The 17,707-nt window shown below is 43.8% G+C and overlaps 1 protein-coding gene across 1 annotated transcript in view; it reads right to left on the bottom strand.

Moving 5' to 3' along the window:
* Positions 1–4,247: 4,247 nt before the first annotated feature.
* pkn1a (protein kinase N1a) overlaps positions 4,248–17,707 on the bottom strand; it is a 255,923-nt gene continuing 242,463 nt past the window's right edge. The window contains exon 23 of the mRNA XM_048617854.1: positions 4,248–8,320. Within this exon, the coding sequence (XP_048473811.1) occupies positions 8,117–8,320 (204 nt within the window). The 3' untranslated portion in view covers positions 4,248–8,116. The remainder of the gene's footprint in view (positions 8,321–17,707) is intronic.

Raw genomic sequence — 17,707 nt, 5'->3', positions numbered from 1 at the left:
GCTCCGGTTTCCTTCTACAGTCCAAAGATGTGAAGGCTAGGTGGATCTCAGAACCACAGAATGAAAAGACAGGATATCTTTGGCGGGGAATACAGATGTTCAAATAAATTCCTTTCTATCATGTATATAGGGAGTGGATCAAGGTCAATCTGTTAGCTTCACATTGTTAATATTGTTCCATTTATGGTAAACGTGCAGAATGTGTTCTATTGTTAACACTGAGAAAATGCACAAGCAGGTTGTAATGAGGAAAAGTGTTTCAAAACAAATGCTAGTGACAATGCTGGACAAGTACAAAATATGTCCAAAAGTTGCCTACAAGATTCAGGGGCACATTTTTTCCTGACAGATAGTTACCCAGAAGGGGAAATGGCGGTGTGTCTAACACATTGTGAGGCCAGGTCTCACAGAGGAAAATGGCAGTCTATCATATAATCCCTACAGTGTGGAAGCAAGCCATTTGGCCCATCCAGTCCACACTGACCCTCCCCACAGCATCCTACCCAGATCCACCCCCGTAACTGTGCATTTCCCATGGCTAATTCACCTAGCCTGCACATCCCTGGACACCACGGGGTAATTTACCATCTGCGATCCACCTAGCCTTCACATCTTTGGACTGTAGAAGGAAACCGGAGCACCCGGAGGAAACCCATGCAGACATGGGGAGAATGTACAAACTCCACACATTCACTTGAGGTAGAACTGAACCCCAGTTCCCTGGCACTGTGAAGCAGCAATGCCAACCACTGAGCCCCTAACACATTGTCCTTCCAAACGCTAATATGGAGGGCAGCATGTATTTGGGAAGGATAATGGGGTACTACCCTTTATTACAAATGGAATTAAAGATTACAGTAAGAATTATGTACTTTGCTTATATAAGGCTTTGGTGAGACTGAACTATGAACAGAGTGTGCAGTTTTCCTCTCCTTATAAGGTTTGATTTTTTTTCATTAAGATGGCTGTGTAGTAGGTCTTCTGAGTTTGGGGGTCATCCACGTCATTTTTTTTTCTCTCATTTTTCTTTCCCATCCTTATGTTTTTTTCCTCTCATCTCTTCCATTTTACTTACCTTTCGGTGAAGAGTTCAGGCGCAGTGAGTAGGCCCAGCAGCACGGGTGGTGGTGCCACAGGCAGGTTTAGGTTCAGGGCAGTGTCTGAGCCCAGCACAGGCTGCACTGGCAAGATGGGCCCGAATTTGCCTCATGGGGCGGCGGAGTTGAGTTTGGGTTGGCACAGTACCTTGCAGCATCAGTGACATCTGCATTGGCAAGTTACAGGGACGGCTCATAGTGCTGAGGGCATTGGTGGAGGCAAGATGGCACCGAGGAATGGCAACTCTCGCTTCAGCGGTGGCAGCACAGCGAAGGGGACTCATGTCTGGTCCCCCATGCCCATGGCAGAGCAATGAGAAAGAATGACTGTAAAGTTGGATACTTTCTTTATTTCTTCGTTTTTCTGCCTTTATATTCTATGTTTTGGTTTATCTTTCTATGTTTTAAAATGGTGCCAGAGAGCGGCAACACTTATACAACACTTGTCATTGTATTGTGTAACAAGATACACGTGACAATGAATTAAAAAGTCAAGATGTAACTGCATTAAATGGCGGCTCAGGGATGTTTTAGTAGATTGTTTTTACAAGGATGTGATGGGCAGGCCACGTCAGTTTCTACTGGATTTAAGCATTAATTTGACGACCTGGATGGATAGGTGGGGGCGTGTAGTGGTGGTTGAAAGGATGTTTCGTCTCATTGGTCAAACCAGATTTAGAGGGCCCCACTTAAATAAGACTTTGCTCTTTCAGTACAGAGAGGGAAGAGTGTTTTTTTTTCTCTCTCAGGGTTGTCTAATTTTGGAACTCTGTGCCTCAGAAAGGGGTGAAAATGGGTTTTGAATGCTTCTAAGACAGTGGTAGATAGGTCCTTGCCAGGCAGGGGAAATGCAGGTTGTCAGGGGTAGATGATATTATGGAATTCAAAGCTTAGAACATCAGCCATCATCTGATTGAATGGCACGCAGTCTCGAGGGGCTGAATTATTTACTTTTTCTCCTGTTTTGTATGTTTATATAACACCTGGACTGTGAGATAGAATTGACATTATATCCAACACACTAGTCACACCCAGAGCCAGAATACGAACTCACAGTGCATTTAACACTCAGGCTCTGGGTCTCAGAGGGAGAAATGACAGTATATCTAAACTACTGTTACACTCAGACCCAGAGAAGGAAAAGACAGGGCTTCTTTAGTGGGGGATATGGAGTTCAAATAAATTCCTTGCTATCTTGTACTCATTTTGTTCTGTTCATGGTAAATCAAAAGAATGTGTTCTATTGTTAACAGTGAGGAAGGCACCCAAACAAGTAATAACAAGGAAGTAACAACACAGGTGGCCAAAGTGATTAAGAAGGCATATGGCAAGCTTGCCTTCATGGAGTACAAGAGATGGCAAACCATGTTGCAGCTATATAAAAGAGAGATAGCAAGAACTGCTGATGCAGGAGTCAGAGATAACAGAACTGTGGAGCTGGAGGAACACAGCATGCCGGGCAGCATCATTTTTCTGAAGAAGAGTCCCAACCTGAAACGTCAGCTCCTTTGATGCTACCTGGTTTGCTGTGTTCCTCCAGCTCCACACTTTGTTATCTCTAGCAGCTATATAAAACCCTTGTTAAGCCACATTTGGAGTATTGTGTGCAGTTTTGGTTGCCACATTACCAGAAGGACGTGGAAGCTTTGGAGAGAGTGCAGAGAAGGTTCAACATGATTTTGCCCAGTCTCAAGGGCATTGGCTGTGAGGAAAGGTTAAAAACACTAGGATTGTTTTCACTGGAAAGACGGCAACTGAGAGGAGACCTAATGGAGGTCTACGAAATTATGAGAGGCATAGATAGGGTGGATAGTCAGAGGCTTTTTCTCAGGGGTAAAGCTTCAATTACAAGGGGGGCACAGATTCAAGGTGAGAGGGGGCAAAAGTTTTCGGGACATGTGCGAGGAAAGTTTTTCACTCAGAGAGTGGTAGGAGCCTGGAATGCACTTCCAGAGGAGGTGGTGGAAGCAGGCACATTGGCAACATTTAAGAGGCATCTGAATGGTTACATGAATAGGGAGGGAATAGAGGGATATGGACCAAATAAGGGCAGAAGGTTTGTTTTTTAGGTTAGTCAGGTCACGATGATCAGCACAGGCTTGGAGGGCCGAAGGGCCTGTTCCTGTACTCTACTTCTCTTTTGTTCTTGTGAAATGTGTTTCAAAACCAATGCCAGTGACAACAACAGACAAGTACAAAATATGTCCAAAAGCTGCCTGCAATACCCAAGGGCAAATGCATACTGTAATAAGACAGATACAGTGACCCAAAAGGGGAAACAACAATGTGTCTAGCACATTGTGAGCACTGATTCCAGAAGGGGAGAGTGCATTGACCACTTCCCAAAAGCTTGTGACTTTAAATAAACCTGTGTGACTTTTGACTAAGGACTTAATTGACATTTAAGGAAATAGTTTGATCTTATTTTGGGATTAACTGGTGTCAACACAGTTACCAAATGCAATGGGGATTAATTGGACGTACAGTTGAGAATTTGAATACCGTTAGCACTAATGTCGATCAGGGTAATGGTAATTTAACATCCTGTAGAGACAATCTCACTCTGGTAATGTTGAGATGTGGAGGTTAGATTCATTTGCAAATGTGATTACAGGGAATTCGCAGATTTGTTGTTACTAAGGATCATACAGATATACATCTGAAATCTGGACCTCAATGTTCTAGTTGGTAACTTTATCAAAATACAGACCAGCAGATTTTAAAATAATAACGTGTAAATCTGAGCTTGCAGTAATTCCTTCTGATTCTTAGAAAATAACGAAGTATTTGAAACGTGTGGTCACTACTGATATTAACCATCACATGGATGCAATTGGGAAGATTGGGTATTCCTATGCAGGCAGTGTCTGACAAAGATAGAGCCTGGTATTATCAGAAACTGAAGCAGCATTAGCACAAATTTTCATTGTCCATGACTGGCATGTGTGAACACAGGGATAGAAACGGAGCAATGATAATAAACAAACTAAAGCTACACAATTATTACCCAGCCAATTGCTGATGGAAAGGACAGAAATGGGGGAATGCAAATTCACCAATGTTTGCATCTGGGATGAGCACACATTGAATTTAAACAGCTTTCTCTTAAACAGGAAATGCTTTAGTCATTTGGCACCACAGAACACAAGATTGCTGAAAAGGGCACATTTTATCAGAGCTCTCTGTCTTTCACTCATCAGAATAATTTGCAAGGGGACAAACAACTTTAATACTGCATGACAAGGGTGTGCTGATTGGTTGGTAAGTGGACTCTTTGGACGTGCTATGACGGAGAATGCATCTATGAATGTTGATTGACGGTTAACTGCCAAACACTGACGAGAAATGAACCAGCAATGACTGTCACTCATTTTGTAGAGAGGAAACAGATGCAGTGTGTATACATTCCTTCAATCTGCAAAGCTCCCACAGCAATAACATATGTAGCTTTCAATACATGTAAGTGTGCCACACTGCAAACCCAACTGACAATCCTAAATTAATTGTCAGCATAATTTTTCGCACACTCGGGATTATCCAGAAAATTTCATGATGGAGGACACTATGTTATGATTTTTACTGATTGGGTACTGGAATACTATAAGCAGTTTTGATCTACCTATCTAAGAAAAGATATTAACTCATTAGAAGCAGTTTAAAGAAGGTTAACAAGGACCTGGTATAGAGGGAATGTCTTCTGAGCAAATGCTAACAGATTGGGACACTACTCACTGGAGTTTAGAAGAATGAGCAGTGATCTCAATGAAACATATCGGGTTCTTAATGAGCTTGATAGGGTAAATGCTGAGACGATGTTGCCCCACATGGGATCATTTGGTATCAGAGGCCATAATCTCAAAATAAAGGGGCACCAATTTAAGACTCAGACTAGAAGGAAATTATTCTCTCAGAACGTTCAATTTCTTTGGAATTCCTTGTTACAGAGAACAGTGGAGTCCTTGTGCACATTTAAGGCTGAGACAGATAGATTAAGGAAGATTAAATGGTTACACGAGATAAGCAGGAAAGTAGATGTGAGGAATGTCGGATCAGCCATGATCTTATTCAGTGGTGGAGCAAGCTTGAGGTCCTGAATGGCCTACTCTTCTTACTTTTTATGGTCTTGTGGGTATGGGCAGTGCCTTGCTTGTTGAAAATAGTCGAAGGGGCATACAGTTTGACATGATCTGCTAGTCTTTGTGACTCACAAACTGCAAGGCCACCACCACAAGAAAGCAGTCCCAAAACTTCATTCCATCGTCTGACACTCCATGGTGCACAACCTCAGGAACGCACCTGAAACCTCTGTGGTGCACACCCTCAGACATGCATCCAAACCTCCTGCAGTGCACACTCATGGGCATGCAACTGGCACTCTGAGGTGCAAACCCTCAGGAATTCATGTGACAGTCTGGGTGCAAACCCTCAGGCACACACCCTTTGGCTGCTAAGAGATGTGACTGTACCATCACAGGCAAGGATAACTACTTTAAATAACATTAAATACATTACATGTAGTGAGGCTGTGTCCAGGGAAGGGTTTGAATAAACAGTCAGCAGTCTCCACACTGGCTAAATCATCTTATTCAAAGAATGGTGGTAATGATACATTAAACAAGAAAAAAAAAGCTATTTATACCAATAAGATTTGTTCTTTTAAAAAATACACCTTTCTATCAATAAAAAAATAGTCAAGTTTCCTTGACAATCTAAGCTATTGTTGCTAATGGGGCAGAATGACCTTGGAGTGGATAGTAACAGTAACAGCCTTAATGGCCCCTCTGGGGATTTCAGTAGCATGTTCAGTCTTTAGCCCTTCATTCAAGATCATGCTTTCCATCCTTCATTTGTATCGGGTTAGGCTTGAGTTTCAGGCATTCTGCAATGGCTAATGACAAGAAGTGGCTTTAGGTTAACTGTGGAGACAGTGACAGCCAAGTTGGAATTGGGACCAGCGCAATCATAGAAGAGGTTAAGAATCCTTCAGAGTATACCAGCTAACACCCATTGGCTCATTCAAAGGAGTATCTGGAATAATGATTGAGACATATCTCCCCAGAGGAACATCAGCAGCATTTCTAAGTGGGGTATCCTTGGGGAGGAACAGGAATGCAAGGCAAGATTTAATTATAACATTTCTCATGAGAGAAACATCAACAGTGTACACAACTGGAAATCCAACTCTGGCATCAGGCCCCAAAATAAAAACAAAGTCCTACAGTTGCTGGAGATCAAATTAAAGTTGCAAGCTTCTCTTTTTATTCCAGTATCTCTTTTTTTAAATAGAACAGGCCATTTGCCCCAACAAGTCCACACCAACTCTCCAAATAGCATCCTACCCAGACTCATTTCCCTACCCTATCACTGTAACCGTGCATTTCCCATGGCTAACACACCTAGCCAGCACATCCCTGGACCCTATGGGTAATTTAGCACAGCCAATCCACCTAACCTGTATATCTTTGCACTGTGGAAGGAAACTGGAGCACCTGGCAGAAACCCACGCAGACATAGGGAGAAGGTGCAAATTCCACACAGGCAGTTGCCCAAGGCTGGAACTGAACCTGGATCCCTGGCACTGTGAGGCAGCAGTATTAACCACTGAGCTACTGTGAAACTCCTCTGGGCAACTGGGCATCCAGCAAGGCCAACATGATAGACCTTAAATAAAAAAATGTTAGAGAAACTCAGCAATCTGGCTGCATCAGCAGAGAGAGAGAGAGAGAGAGAGAGAGAAAGGGCATTAATTTCAAATTCAAGACGACTCTTCTTTGGAAGAAGTACTTGTGAAGAGGAATGAATTCGGACTCAACTTGTTAACTTGCTTTTCTCTTTCCTTTGATGCTGTCCAACCTGCTGAGCTCCTCCAGCGCTTTCTATCTTTAATTTCAAATCTCCAGTACCTGCAGTACTTTTTTGTAACCTTAATGCCCTCAACTGTACAACTGTCACAAAGGCTTGACTGGACAGATTTCCATCCTGTAAGGCAGTAGTCATCTGGATTCAAGTGGGGGAGGGAGGTGCAACAGAAACCGAACAGGTTCAGCTCCACACTGACTGAACGTTCATTTCAAAGATTGATGAGCTTATGCTCCAGGTGTCAGTGCAATTAGCCCCAGCTGTGCTGATATTTGTATCTACTTGTGTTTTAAGCTTCTAAATTAATATGTAAACCAAGTCACGATAACAAGATCACCAATTTGTTACTTGTAGAGGCTACAGGCACACCAGGCATACAGTGAAGTGACTACTACATACATAACACAACCTCCTCAATATGGTGAGCTGGAATATGAGAGAGAAGGACATGAGTGCTGTTTTGACTTGTGGAGATCTGGGGCAGGACTGTGACTGGTTATGGTAGGTGTGGGTAGATGCAAGGGGCTGCACAGACACTGTATCACTGTCACATTATTCACCGTGAGCAGAATCTTTAAAGATAATTGGAACATCAGACAGATCTGGAAAAGTGCAACTGAAACATAAAAGAAACCAAGAAGCTGCAGTCCCCTGTTCCTCAATCCTAACCAACTCTAAAATCTGATCTTTTTTGAACTAATTGCAATTCATTGTAATTCTATCCAGCAGTCCCGCAGTTGCTCGCAAATGAACCTGGTCGAATAGCATCCTTTTAGATCTACTAATCATGATTGAGGGTGTCAGTCCAGGTACAGCAGAGTGATAGTGTGACATAATGTGGGAGCAGGGTGGGATTTTGTCATGAGGGGAAAGTGAGGTTCTCAGTACAACAAGGTAACAGCGTGACCTGACAAAGAGCGTCAGAGGCTCCTGGTGCAGCAGGTCAATTTGCTTGCAAACTTAATTTGTTAAGGTTTCTAGAAATATAAAAAATTAAGATTGATCAAAAAATATATATAAATAAAAGCTTTTTTTTGAAAAAAAGCAGAGGGATTGCATCACATTTCAGAGCACGGTTCCACAGACATGGGCTGCTTTTAAGATTTGAAAATATGAAACCAGTGACTAGAATTATTGCTGGACAAGGCAGTCGAAGAACATTAACAATATTTTGAGACATAATCAAACTCCTTAAACATAATCTGCTCCTTCTCGGTGAGAATCCTGGGCTCTCGTGGTGGGGTCAGTGTTGCCTCTTCTGCTGTAAACTCTTCATCAAAATTGCTGACATCCTCCCGATCACGGATGGTGGGAACAAAAGGTGGTTTCACTTTCTTGGCAAGCAAGGCTTGCCAATCTATTTCCTGCAATGTAAAGTTTAAAAAAATGGGTATTAATAGCAAATGTTTGGAGAAAAGCATCTGAACAGAAAAAAACATCAAACTGCTGGAAAGAGGGACAGTTATGGGCCCCTGTAACAGTTTGATGCAATGGCAACAAAACCGATGGCAAAGCAGACACGTATTATTGACATCAAATGAAAATAGAAGTTGCTGGAAAAGCTCAGCAGGTCTGGCAGCAGCTGTGAAGGGAAATCAGAGTTAATGTTTTGAGAGTATTGTGGATAGCATGTATAGAGAGACGGTCACACCGCAGACTCAGACTCCACAGGTAGGAAAGGAACTTATGACTACCAGGTAGAGCAGGAGGGTGAAGCAGGCAGTGTCGGAATCTCCTGCGGCTATTTCCATGCAAAACATATACCGTTTTAGATACTGTTGAGGGGGATGGCCTCTCAGGGGATAACAGCAGCAGCATGGCACCACAGCTGACTCTGCTGTAGAGGGAGGGAGAAATAGGCATAGAAATGCTTGTTTATAGGGGATTCAATCATAGGGGGAATAGATAGGCACTCTGTTCAATGGTGTTAGAGTCCTAGATGTCTTGGAGCAGTTGCACGACATTCTGGAGGGGAAGGGCGAACTGCCAGTGGTCATGGTTCAAGTTGGTACGACTGACATAGGTAAAAAAAAAGGGATAAGATCCTAAAAGCAGAATATAGAGAACTAGGAAGAAGGTTGAAATGTAGGACCTCAGAGATAGTTATCTCAGGATTACTACAAGTGCCACAAGGTAGTCAGAGTCGAAACAGCAGGATATATAGGATAAGAGGAGGAGGGTTTCAGATTCGTGGGGCATTTCGACCAGTTGTGGGGGAGGGGGGACCTTTACAAACTGGATGTGTTATACCTGGGCAGGACTGGCATTGATGTCTTTGGGTGGGGGGGGTTACTTGGTAGAGTAGTTGGGAAGGGTTTAAACTAGTATGACAGGGGAATGGGAACCAGACTAGGGCAGTAGATTTAGAAATTGAAGGAGAGGTAGAAACCAAGGCAAACAGGACTAAGAACAAGAGCAGGCAGGGAAACACTGCTAAAAAGTGAAGGGGAGCTGGTCTAAAATGCAAGTCTTTCAATGCGAGAAGTATAATAGGCAAGGTAGATGAACTTAGAACTTTGGTTAGTACTTGGAACTAAGACATTATTGTGATGGAGACTTGGCTGAAAGAGGGACAGGACTGGCAGCTGAATGTCCCAGGACTTAGTTGTTTCAGGTGTGATAGAAGGGGATGTAAAAGGGATGGGGGAGTGGCATTACTGGTAAAGGAGTATCTCACAGTTGTACTGAGGGAGGATACAGCAGAAGGTTCATGCAGCGAGGCAGTTTGGGTAGAACCCAGGAGTAGGAAAGGTGAAATCACAATGTTGGGGGTATAGTACAGGCCTCCCAACATCCAGCAGGAGATAGAGGAGAAAATATGTAGATAGGCTTTGGAAAGATGTAAAAACAGCAGGGTCGTTGTGATGGGTGATTTTAAGATCTCCTATGTTGACTGGGACTCACTACATGATAGGGGATTGGATGGGGCAGATTTTGTAAGGGCCATTGAGGAGTGTTTCTTGACACAGTATGCAAACAGTCCAACCGGGGAAGGGGTTATACTGGACTTGGTTTTGGGAAATGAGCCCAGCCAGGTGAGTGAAGTTTCAACGGGGGTGCATTTTGGGAGTAATGACCATAATATTGAGAGTTTTAAGCTACTCATGGATAGGGATAACAGCAGTCTTCAGGTGAAGGTGTTAAACTGGAGAAGGCGAACCACAACAATATTAGGCAGGAACTAGAGAATTTTGATTAGAAGTGGTTGTTGAGGGTAAATCCACATCAGACATGTGGGAGTATTTCAAGCAGCGGTTGACATGAGTTCAGGAGTGGCATGTTCCTGCGAGAATGAAGGATAGGAATGGCAAGTTACACGAATCTTGGATGGCCAGGGATGTTATGACCTTGGTCAAAAAGTAAAAGGAAGTATATGCAAGGTCTAGGAGGGTGGGAATTGAAGAAGCCCTTGAAATATATAAAGGATAGTAGGAAAGAACTTAAAAAAGGAATTAGAAGGGCTAAAATGGGTGATGAAAAGTCATTAACTAACAGGATTAAGGAGAATCCCAAGGCTTTTTATACATATATAAAAAGCAAGAGGGTAGCCAGGGAAAGGGTTGACCCACTCAAGAACAAAGGAGGGAATCCATATGTAGAGCCAGAAGTAGGTGAGGTCCTAAACAAATACTTTGTGTAGGTATTCACCAAAGAGGCGGAATTGTTGGAGGATGATCTCGGGGAAGGGAGTGTCGAATTTCTAAGCCAAGTTGCTATTAAAAAGGAAGAGGCATTGTGTGTCTTAAAAAATATTAAGGCATATAAGTCCCTGGGTCCTGATGGAGTCTATCCCAGAATATTGAGGGAGTCCAAAGAACAAATTGCTGGAGCATTGACAGATATCTTTGGTATTCTTCAGTCTCCTGGCACCTCACCTGTGGCCAAAAAGAATACAATGTTGTCCCATTGTTTAAGAAGGATAGCAGGGATAAATCCAGGAAATTAAAGACTTGTATGGCTCATGTTGGTGGTAGTGAAATTATTGGAAAAGAATCTCAGGGACAAAATCTACACTCATTTAGGAGCAAATGGACTTATTAGCAATAGACAGCACGGTTTTGTGTGGGAGAGGTCGTGCCTCACCAACTTAATCGAGTCTTTTGAGGAGGTGAGAAAGAGATTGATGAGGGAAAAGTGGTTGATGTTGTCTACATGGGCTTCAGTAAAGCCTTTGACAAGGCAGACTGGTACAAAAGGTGAAGTCACATGGTCTCAGGGGTGAGCTGGCAAGGTGAATACAGAACTGGCTTAGTCATAGGAGACAGTGGGTAGCAATAGAAGAATGCTTTTCGGAATGGAGGATTGTGACTAGTGGTGTCCCACAGGGCTCAGTGCTGGAACCTCTGCTATTCGTGGTCTACATAAATGATTTGGAAGAAACCTTGGCTGATCTAATTAGTAAGTTTGCAAACAATACAAAGATTGGTGGAATTGCAGATAATGAGGAGGATACAGCAGGATATAATCAGTTGGAGGCATGGGCGGAAAAATGGCAGATGGGGTTTAGTCCAGACAAATGTGAGGTGATGCATATTGGAAATTATAGAGTGATTGGCAGAACCCTCAGGAATATTGATATGCAGGGGGGGTGCAGGTCCACAGATTACTGACGGTGGCAGCACAGGTAGGTAAAGTAGTAAAAATGACCTAAGGCATGCTTACCTTCATTGGAAGGGGTACTGAGTATAACAATAGGCAGGGTATGCTGTAGCTTTATGGAACTTTAGTTAGGCCACAGCTGGAATATTGTGTCATTACACTAGCAGAAGGATGTGCTTTGGAGAAGATACAGAAGACGTTTACCAGGATGTTGCCTGGTATGGGATGGATAGAGTAGAGAATGTGCGGCTTTTTCCCAGGGTGAAAGGTCAATTTCTAAGGGGCACAGGTTCAAGGTGCGGCAGTAGTGGGGAATGGAACGTGCTTGAAATAGACGTGTGAGGCAAGTTTTTCACACAAAAGGTGGTGAGTTTCTGGAACGCGCTGCCAGAGGAGGTGGTGGAGAGAGACACAATAGCAGTATTCAAGAAGGACCTGAACGAATAGATGAATAGGAAGGGAACAGAGGAATATGGATCATGTAAGTGAAGACAGTTTTAGTATGGAAGGGGAAAATGTGTCGGCACAGGCTTGGAGGACGTAAGGGCTTGTTCTTGTGCTGTAGTGTTCTTTGGTTTGAGTGATCCTTACTCAGAACTCAACAGAGGCTTACTATACCTGAACAAAGCATCAGCAGCCAGATCTCAGACATTTACATTTTCTTCAAGGTACATTGAACAGGAGTAGGTCATTCAGCCCTTCAAACCTGTTCTGCTATTCAATGAGATCATGGCTGACTGTGGTCTAACTCCATATACATGCTTTTGGCCCATATTCCTTAATACTGTTGTTTAATAAGAATTTATCTGTATATCAGGTCCAAAATTAACAATTGCTCTAGCAACAATGGTCATTTACAGTCATAGAGATGTACAGCACAGAAACAGACCCTTCGATTCAACTCGTCCATGCTCACCTGATATCCTAGATATATCTAGTCCCATTTGCCAGCATTTGGCCCACATCCCTCTCAACTCTTCCTATTCATAAACCCATCTAGACACCCTTTAAATGTTGTAACTGTATCAGCCTCCACCACTTCCTCTCGCAGCTCATTTCTTACATGGACTACCCTCTGTGTGAAAAAGTTGCCCTTAGGTCCCTTTTAAATGTTCCCCTCTCACCTTAAACCTACGCCCTCTAGCTTTGGACTCTCCCATCCCAGGGAAAAGACCTCGTCTTGCTTGCCTCTCATGACTTTATAAACCTCCATTAGGTCACCACTCTGCCTCTGACACTGCAGGGAAAATAGCCCCAGCCTATTCAGCCTTTCCCTGTAGCTCAGACCCTCCAACCCCGGCAACATCCTTGTAAATCTTTTCTGAACCGTTTCAGGTTTCATGACGTCCTTCCTATAGCAGGGAGACTAGAATTGCATACTGTATTCCAAAAGTAACCAATGTCCTGTACAGCTGCAACATGACCTCCCAACTCCTATACTCAATGCACTGACCAATAAAGGCAAGCATACCAAATGCCTTTATTACTATCCTAGCTACTTAGGATAGTTGCACTTTCAAGGAACTATGAACCTGCACTCTCTCTGAACAAAGAGACCTTAGAGGTCCAAATTTCTACCAGTCTTTTGTATGTAGAAGTGCTTCCTAGCATCTTGCCCAAACTCTAACCATCTGGTTCATGTCAAGTTCATTGTTTTGAGCCAAGATAGCAGTGGAACACTGCAATTCTCTGGGGGGAGAGGCAATACCAGCCAGGATTCATATTCCTGACTGGCTGCAATAAATACTGAAAGTCAGATATGGCCAAATTTAACTGGATTTGGTGCACCTCCTGCTGTTGTGGTTGGAAAGTCCCTGTGTTAAGTCTCACAGTGATTTTGCACCCGGATGAGGTGCTAAAGGCTGCACTTGGATCTGTGTCAGAGCCCAAACCCATCCTCCACAGAAACCCTACAGTGTGGAAACAGGCCATTTGGCCCAACAAGTCCACAACGACTCCGTGAAGAACATCCACTCAGACACACACACCTACCCTTTCCCTGCATTTCCCATGCTAATCCATCTAACCTACACACTGTGGGAAATTAGTATGGCCAACCCACCTAACCTGCACATCTTTGGGAGGAAACTGGAGCACCCTGAGGAAACCACACAGACACAGGGAAGGGTTTGCAAACTCCATGCAGACAGTCTTTCGAGTCTAGACTTGAACCCGGTCCCTGGCATTATGAGGCAGCAGTGCTAACCACTGAGCCACTATGTCATCCTAAACATGATCAAACAGCATCTCCAGACAACAGTCTCTGTCCTGGTGTAAATTAGAAGTGTTACACTATCACCAAACACCATCAGCGTGATGGAAAAGGGAAGATTAAACATGCAAAGCGATTCCTTCAGCCAATGGGTTTCATTTCTTGTGGAAAAAGCATTCAGCTCTGAGCCATCCATATTGCCGCATTCAACAAAAAGATAGCCATCACTGGTGGCCTCAGTGCTTTTCAATCACTGGGACTGAAGAGAGAATATGTGACTAGACGGTTAAGTAGCTAAATCAAGGAAAACTTTGACCAGGTTGGATCCTGGAAGTACAATACTGAGCGAAGTTTTCAACACGACTTCCAAACTCCAGCCATGCCTTCAGCAAACATCCTAAGCAAATTATAGAAACTGGCTAAGAGATGTTTCTATGAAATTTTCCCAAAGTTAATGGCAAATGTAACTTGATTCATTTGGTCTCCAAACACACACACTGCAGTAGGGTTACATGCTTATTTTTGTTTGTTCATGGGATATGAATATCACTAATTACCCATCCCGACTTGCCCTCAAGGACTGCCTTTACTACCCAGAGGAAGGTGGCATTGTTGGATCTTGTTCTGGGCAGGAAGGCCTTCCTGCTCCTATGATGCTGCTTGGCCTGTTATGTTGGATCAGGTGACAGTTGGACAATCTTCAGGGACCAGTGACCACAAAGTTTAGCTTAGACATGGAAAAGGACATAGAACAATCAAAATTAAAAATACTGACATAGAACAGGACCTATTTGTGCCAAAGTAAACTGGAATCAAACACTTGCAGGTGAGACTGCTATTGATGAATGGGTTGCCTTTGAAGAGGAGATGATTCATGAATAGTCAAGGCACAATCCCATAGGAAGGAAAAGTGAATGACAAACTTTGGAGCTGCCTGGAATATTGAAAAAGAGAGTAAAATGAAGCAGGAAAAGGGGCAACTAATCAATGTCAGTTTATAATACAAGGGAAAGCCAAGCTCAATACAGAAGGTGGAGGACGCAATAACAGAAGCGAAAGAAGAGTACAAGACAAGTTTTACATCCACTAAAATGAATCCAAAAGTATTCTATAGACCTAGAAACAACAGAAAGCGCAAAAAGGAAGGTTAATGAAGTGACTGAAGATGGGTGATCCTGGGGCAGAGACGAATATCCTTTCTACACCACAGCAGTCTGTGTGTGCATATAGCATGACCTAGACAACATTCAGCTTTGGGCGAGTAAGTTTTTTTTTCGCTATTCATTCATTTGTGGGATGTGGGCATCACTGGCTGGCCAGCATTTCTTGCCGATCCCTAATTGCCGTTGAGAAGGTGGTGGTGAGCTGCCTTCTTGAACCGTTGCAGTCCACCTGCTGTGAGTTGACCCACAATGCTATTAGGGAGGGAATTCCAGGATTTTGACCCAGTGACAGTGAAGGAACAGCGATACATTTCCGAGTCAGGATGTTGGGTGGCTTGGAAGGGAACTTGAAGGTGATGGTGTTCCCATATATCTGCTGCCCTTGTCCTTGGAGATGGAAGCGGTCATGGGTTTGGAAGAGCTGTTTGAGGATCTTTGGTGAATTTCTGCAGCACATCTTGTACATAGTACACACTGTTGCTACTGAGTGTCGGTGGTGGAGAGAGTTGATGCTTGTGGATGTGGTGCCAATCAAGTAGGATGCTTTGTCCTTCATGGTGTCATTGTGTGTTGTTGGGGCTGCACTCATCCAGGCAAGTGGGGAGTATTCCATCACACTCTGACTTGTGCCTTGTAGATGGTGGACAGGCTTTCAGGAGCCAGGAGATGAGTTACTCGCTGCAGTATTCCTAGCTTCTGACCTGCTGTTGTAGCCACTATGATTATGTGGTGAGTCCAGTTGAGTTCTTGGTCAATGATAACCCCTCGGACATTGATAGTAGAGGTTCAGTGATGATAACACCATTGAATGTCAAGGGGTGGTGGTTAGGTTGTCTCTTATTGGTGATAGTAATAGTGCAAATTTTCCACATTGTTGGTTAGGTACCAGTGCGGTACCCGTACTGGAACAGCTTGGCCAGGGGAGCAGCAAGTTTTGGAGTACAAATCTTCAGTATGACGGCATGGTGGCTCAGTGGTTAGCACTGCTGCCTCACAGCACCAGGGACCCGCGTTCGATTCCACCCTCAGGTGACTGTCTGCGTGGGTTTCCTCTGGGTTCTGGTTTCCTCCCACAGTGTAAAGCTGTGCAGGCTAGGTGGATTGGCCATGCTAAATTGCCCGTGGTGTTCAGGGATGTGTAGATTAGGTGGGTTAAAGGGGGATGGGTCTAGGGGGGAATACTCTGATGGACGGTGTGGACTTGTTGGGCCGAAGGGCCTGTTTCCACATTGTAGGGATTCTATGATGATCTATGATCTATCGCTGGAATGTTGTCAGGGCCCGCAGCCTTTGCAGTATCCAGTTTCTTCATATCATGTGGAGTGAACGGAATTGGCTGAAGACTGGTATCTGTAATGCTGGGGACCACTGGAGGAAGCTGAGTGACAAGCAATATTCACATCACTCAAGTGCTGTGTACTGCACTTTAAAAAAACAATGTGGAGGCATTCAAGAAAGTGCAGAAAGGATTTACAAGAATGAGCCCCAAGGGAAAGGCACTTCAATTATGTGGATAGATTGCAGAAGCTGGGGGTTGTTCTTCTTAAAAAAGGAGGGAGTTCAGAGGAGATTTATGTTCAAGATCGTGAGGGGGTTAAACAGAGCAAAGACAGAGAAACCATTCCCATTGGCAACTGAAGAGACACAAAGGACACCTCAATCTGCTTCTCATAATTGAGGCCCAGACTAGAGGAGAGTGAGGCTACTAGAGTGATATCAAATTAAGAGGTCCTTAGTTACCAGGTCAGGCTGAAAGAGTTGGGGCACTCTGGGAAAGTATTGATTGCTTCCAAGTCAAGTCAATGTGTAAAATGACGGACACATAGCAAGTGGATAGACTGAGTTTATTAATGATATGTATATACGTTATTGACCTGGATCTTGACATGCAGGGGACACTAAAGCAGATAACACTAAACTTGGAAGAATTTCCTTCCTAAGGGCATTGTAGGTCTACATACAGCATATGGACCGCAGTGGTTCAAGAAGGCAGCTCACCACTACCTTCTCAAAGGCAAGTAGGGACGGGCATTAAATGCTGGTCAGCCAGCGATGCCCACATCCTATGAGTGAATAAAAAAAATTGTAAATTGTGAGAATAGTGTGGAACTCCAAAAGGACATTGGTAAGTTGGCGGAGTAGGCAGGTAAGAGATAGAGGGGGTTTATTGCAGAAAAGTGAGAGGTCACGGAGTTATATTGGATAGAAACAGGCTCTTCGACCTACTATGTCTCTGCCGGTCAACAAACACCAAACTATACTAATCACATTTACCTGCATTTGATCTATTGCCTACTATGCCCGGGCATTTAAGTACTCCTCCAGATGCTTTTTAAATGTTGCAAGAGTACCTGCCTCCACCTCTCAGGCAGCGTGTTTCATATTTCTGCCACCCTCAGGGTGGAAAAAAAGTTTCCTCAGATCCCCTCTAAACCACTTATTCCTAACTGTAAACGTATGCTCTCTGGTCTGCCATGGGGAAAATATTCTCACAATCTACACTGTCACGCCTCTCATAATTTTGTATATATCATTCAGATCCCCGCCTCAGCCTCCTTTGCACCAGGGAAAATAAACCCAGCCTATCCAGTCTCTCCTCATGGCTGCAACTTTCCATTCCAGGTAACATCCTGGTGAATCTCCTCTGTACCCTCTCCAGTGCAATCATGTCCTTCCAATAGTGTTGGAACCACGCAGTATTCAGTACAGCGCCCATGATGATGTTGGAAGAACACTGAAAGACAAATATAAAACGGGGGGGGGGGGGGGGGGGGGGG

This window comes from Rhincodon typus, chromosome 38 (assembly GCF_021869965.1).
Source record: "Rhincodon typus isolate 14 chromosome 38, sRhiTyp1.1, whole genome shotgun sequence".
In the NCBI taxonomy this organism is placed as follows: domain Eukaryota; kingdom Metazoa; phylum Chordata; class Chondrichthyes; order Orectolobiformes; family Rhincodontidae; genus Rhincodon; species Rhincodon typus.
The sequence above is the reverse complement of the archived record's forward strand: the minus strand, read 5'-3'. Positions and strand labels throughout refer to the sequence as shown.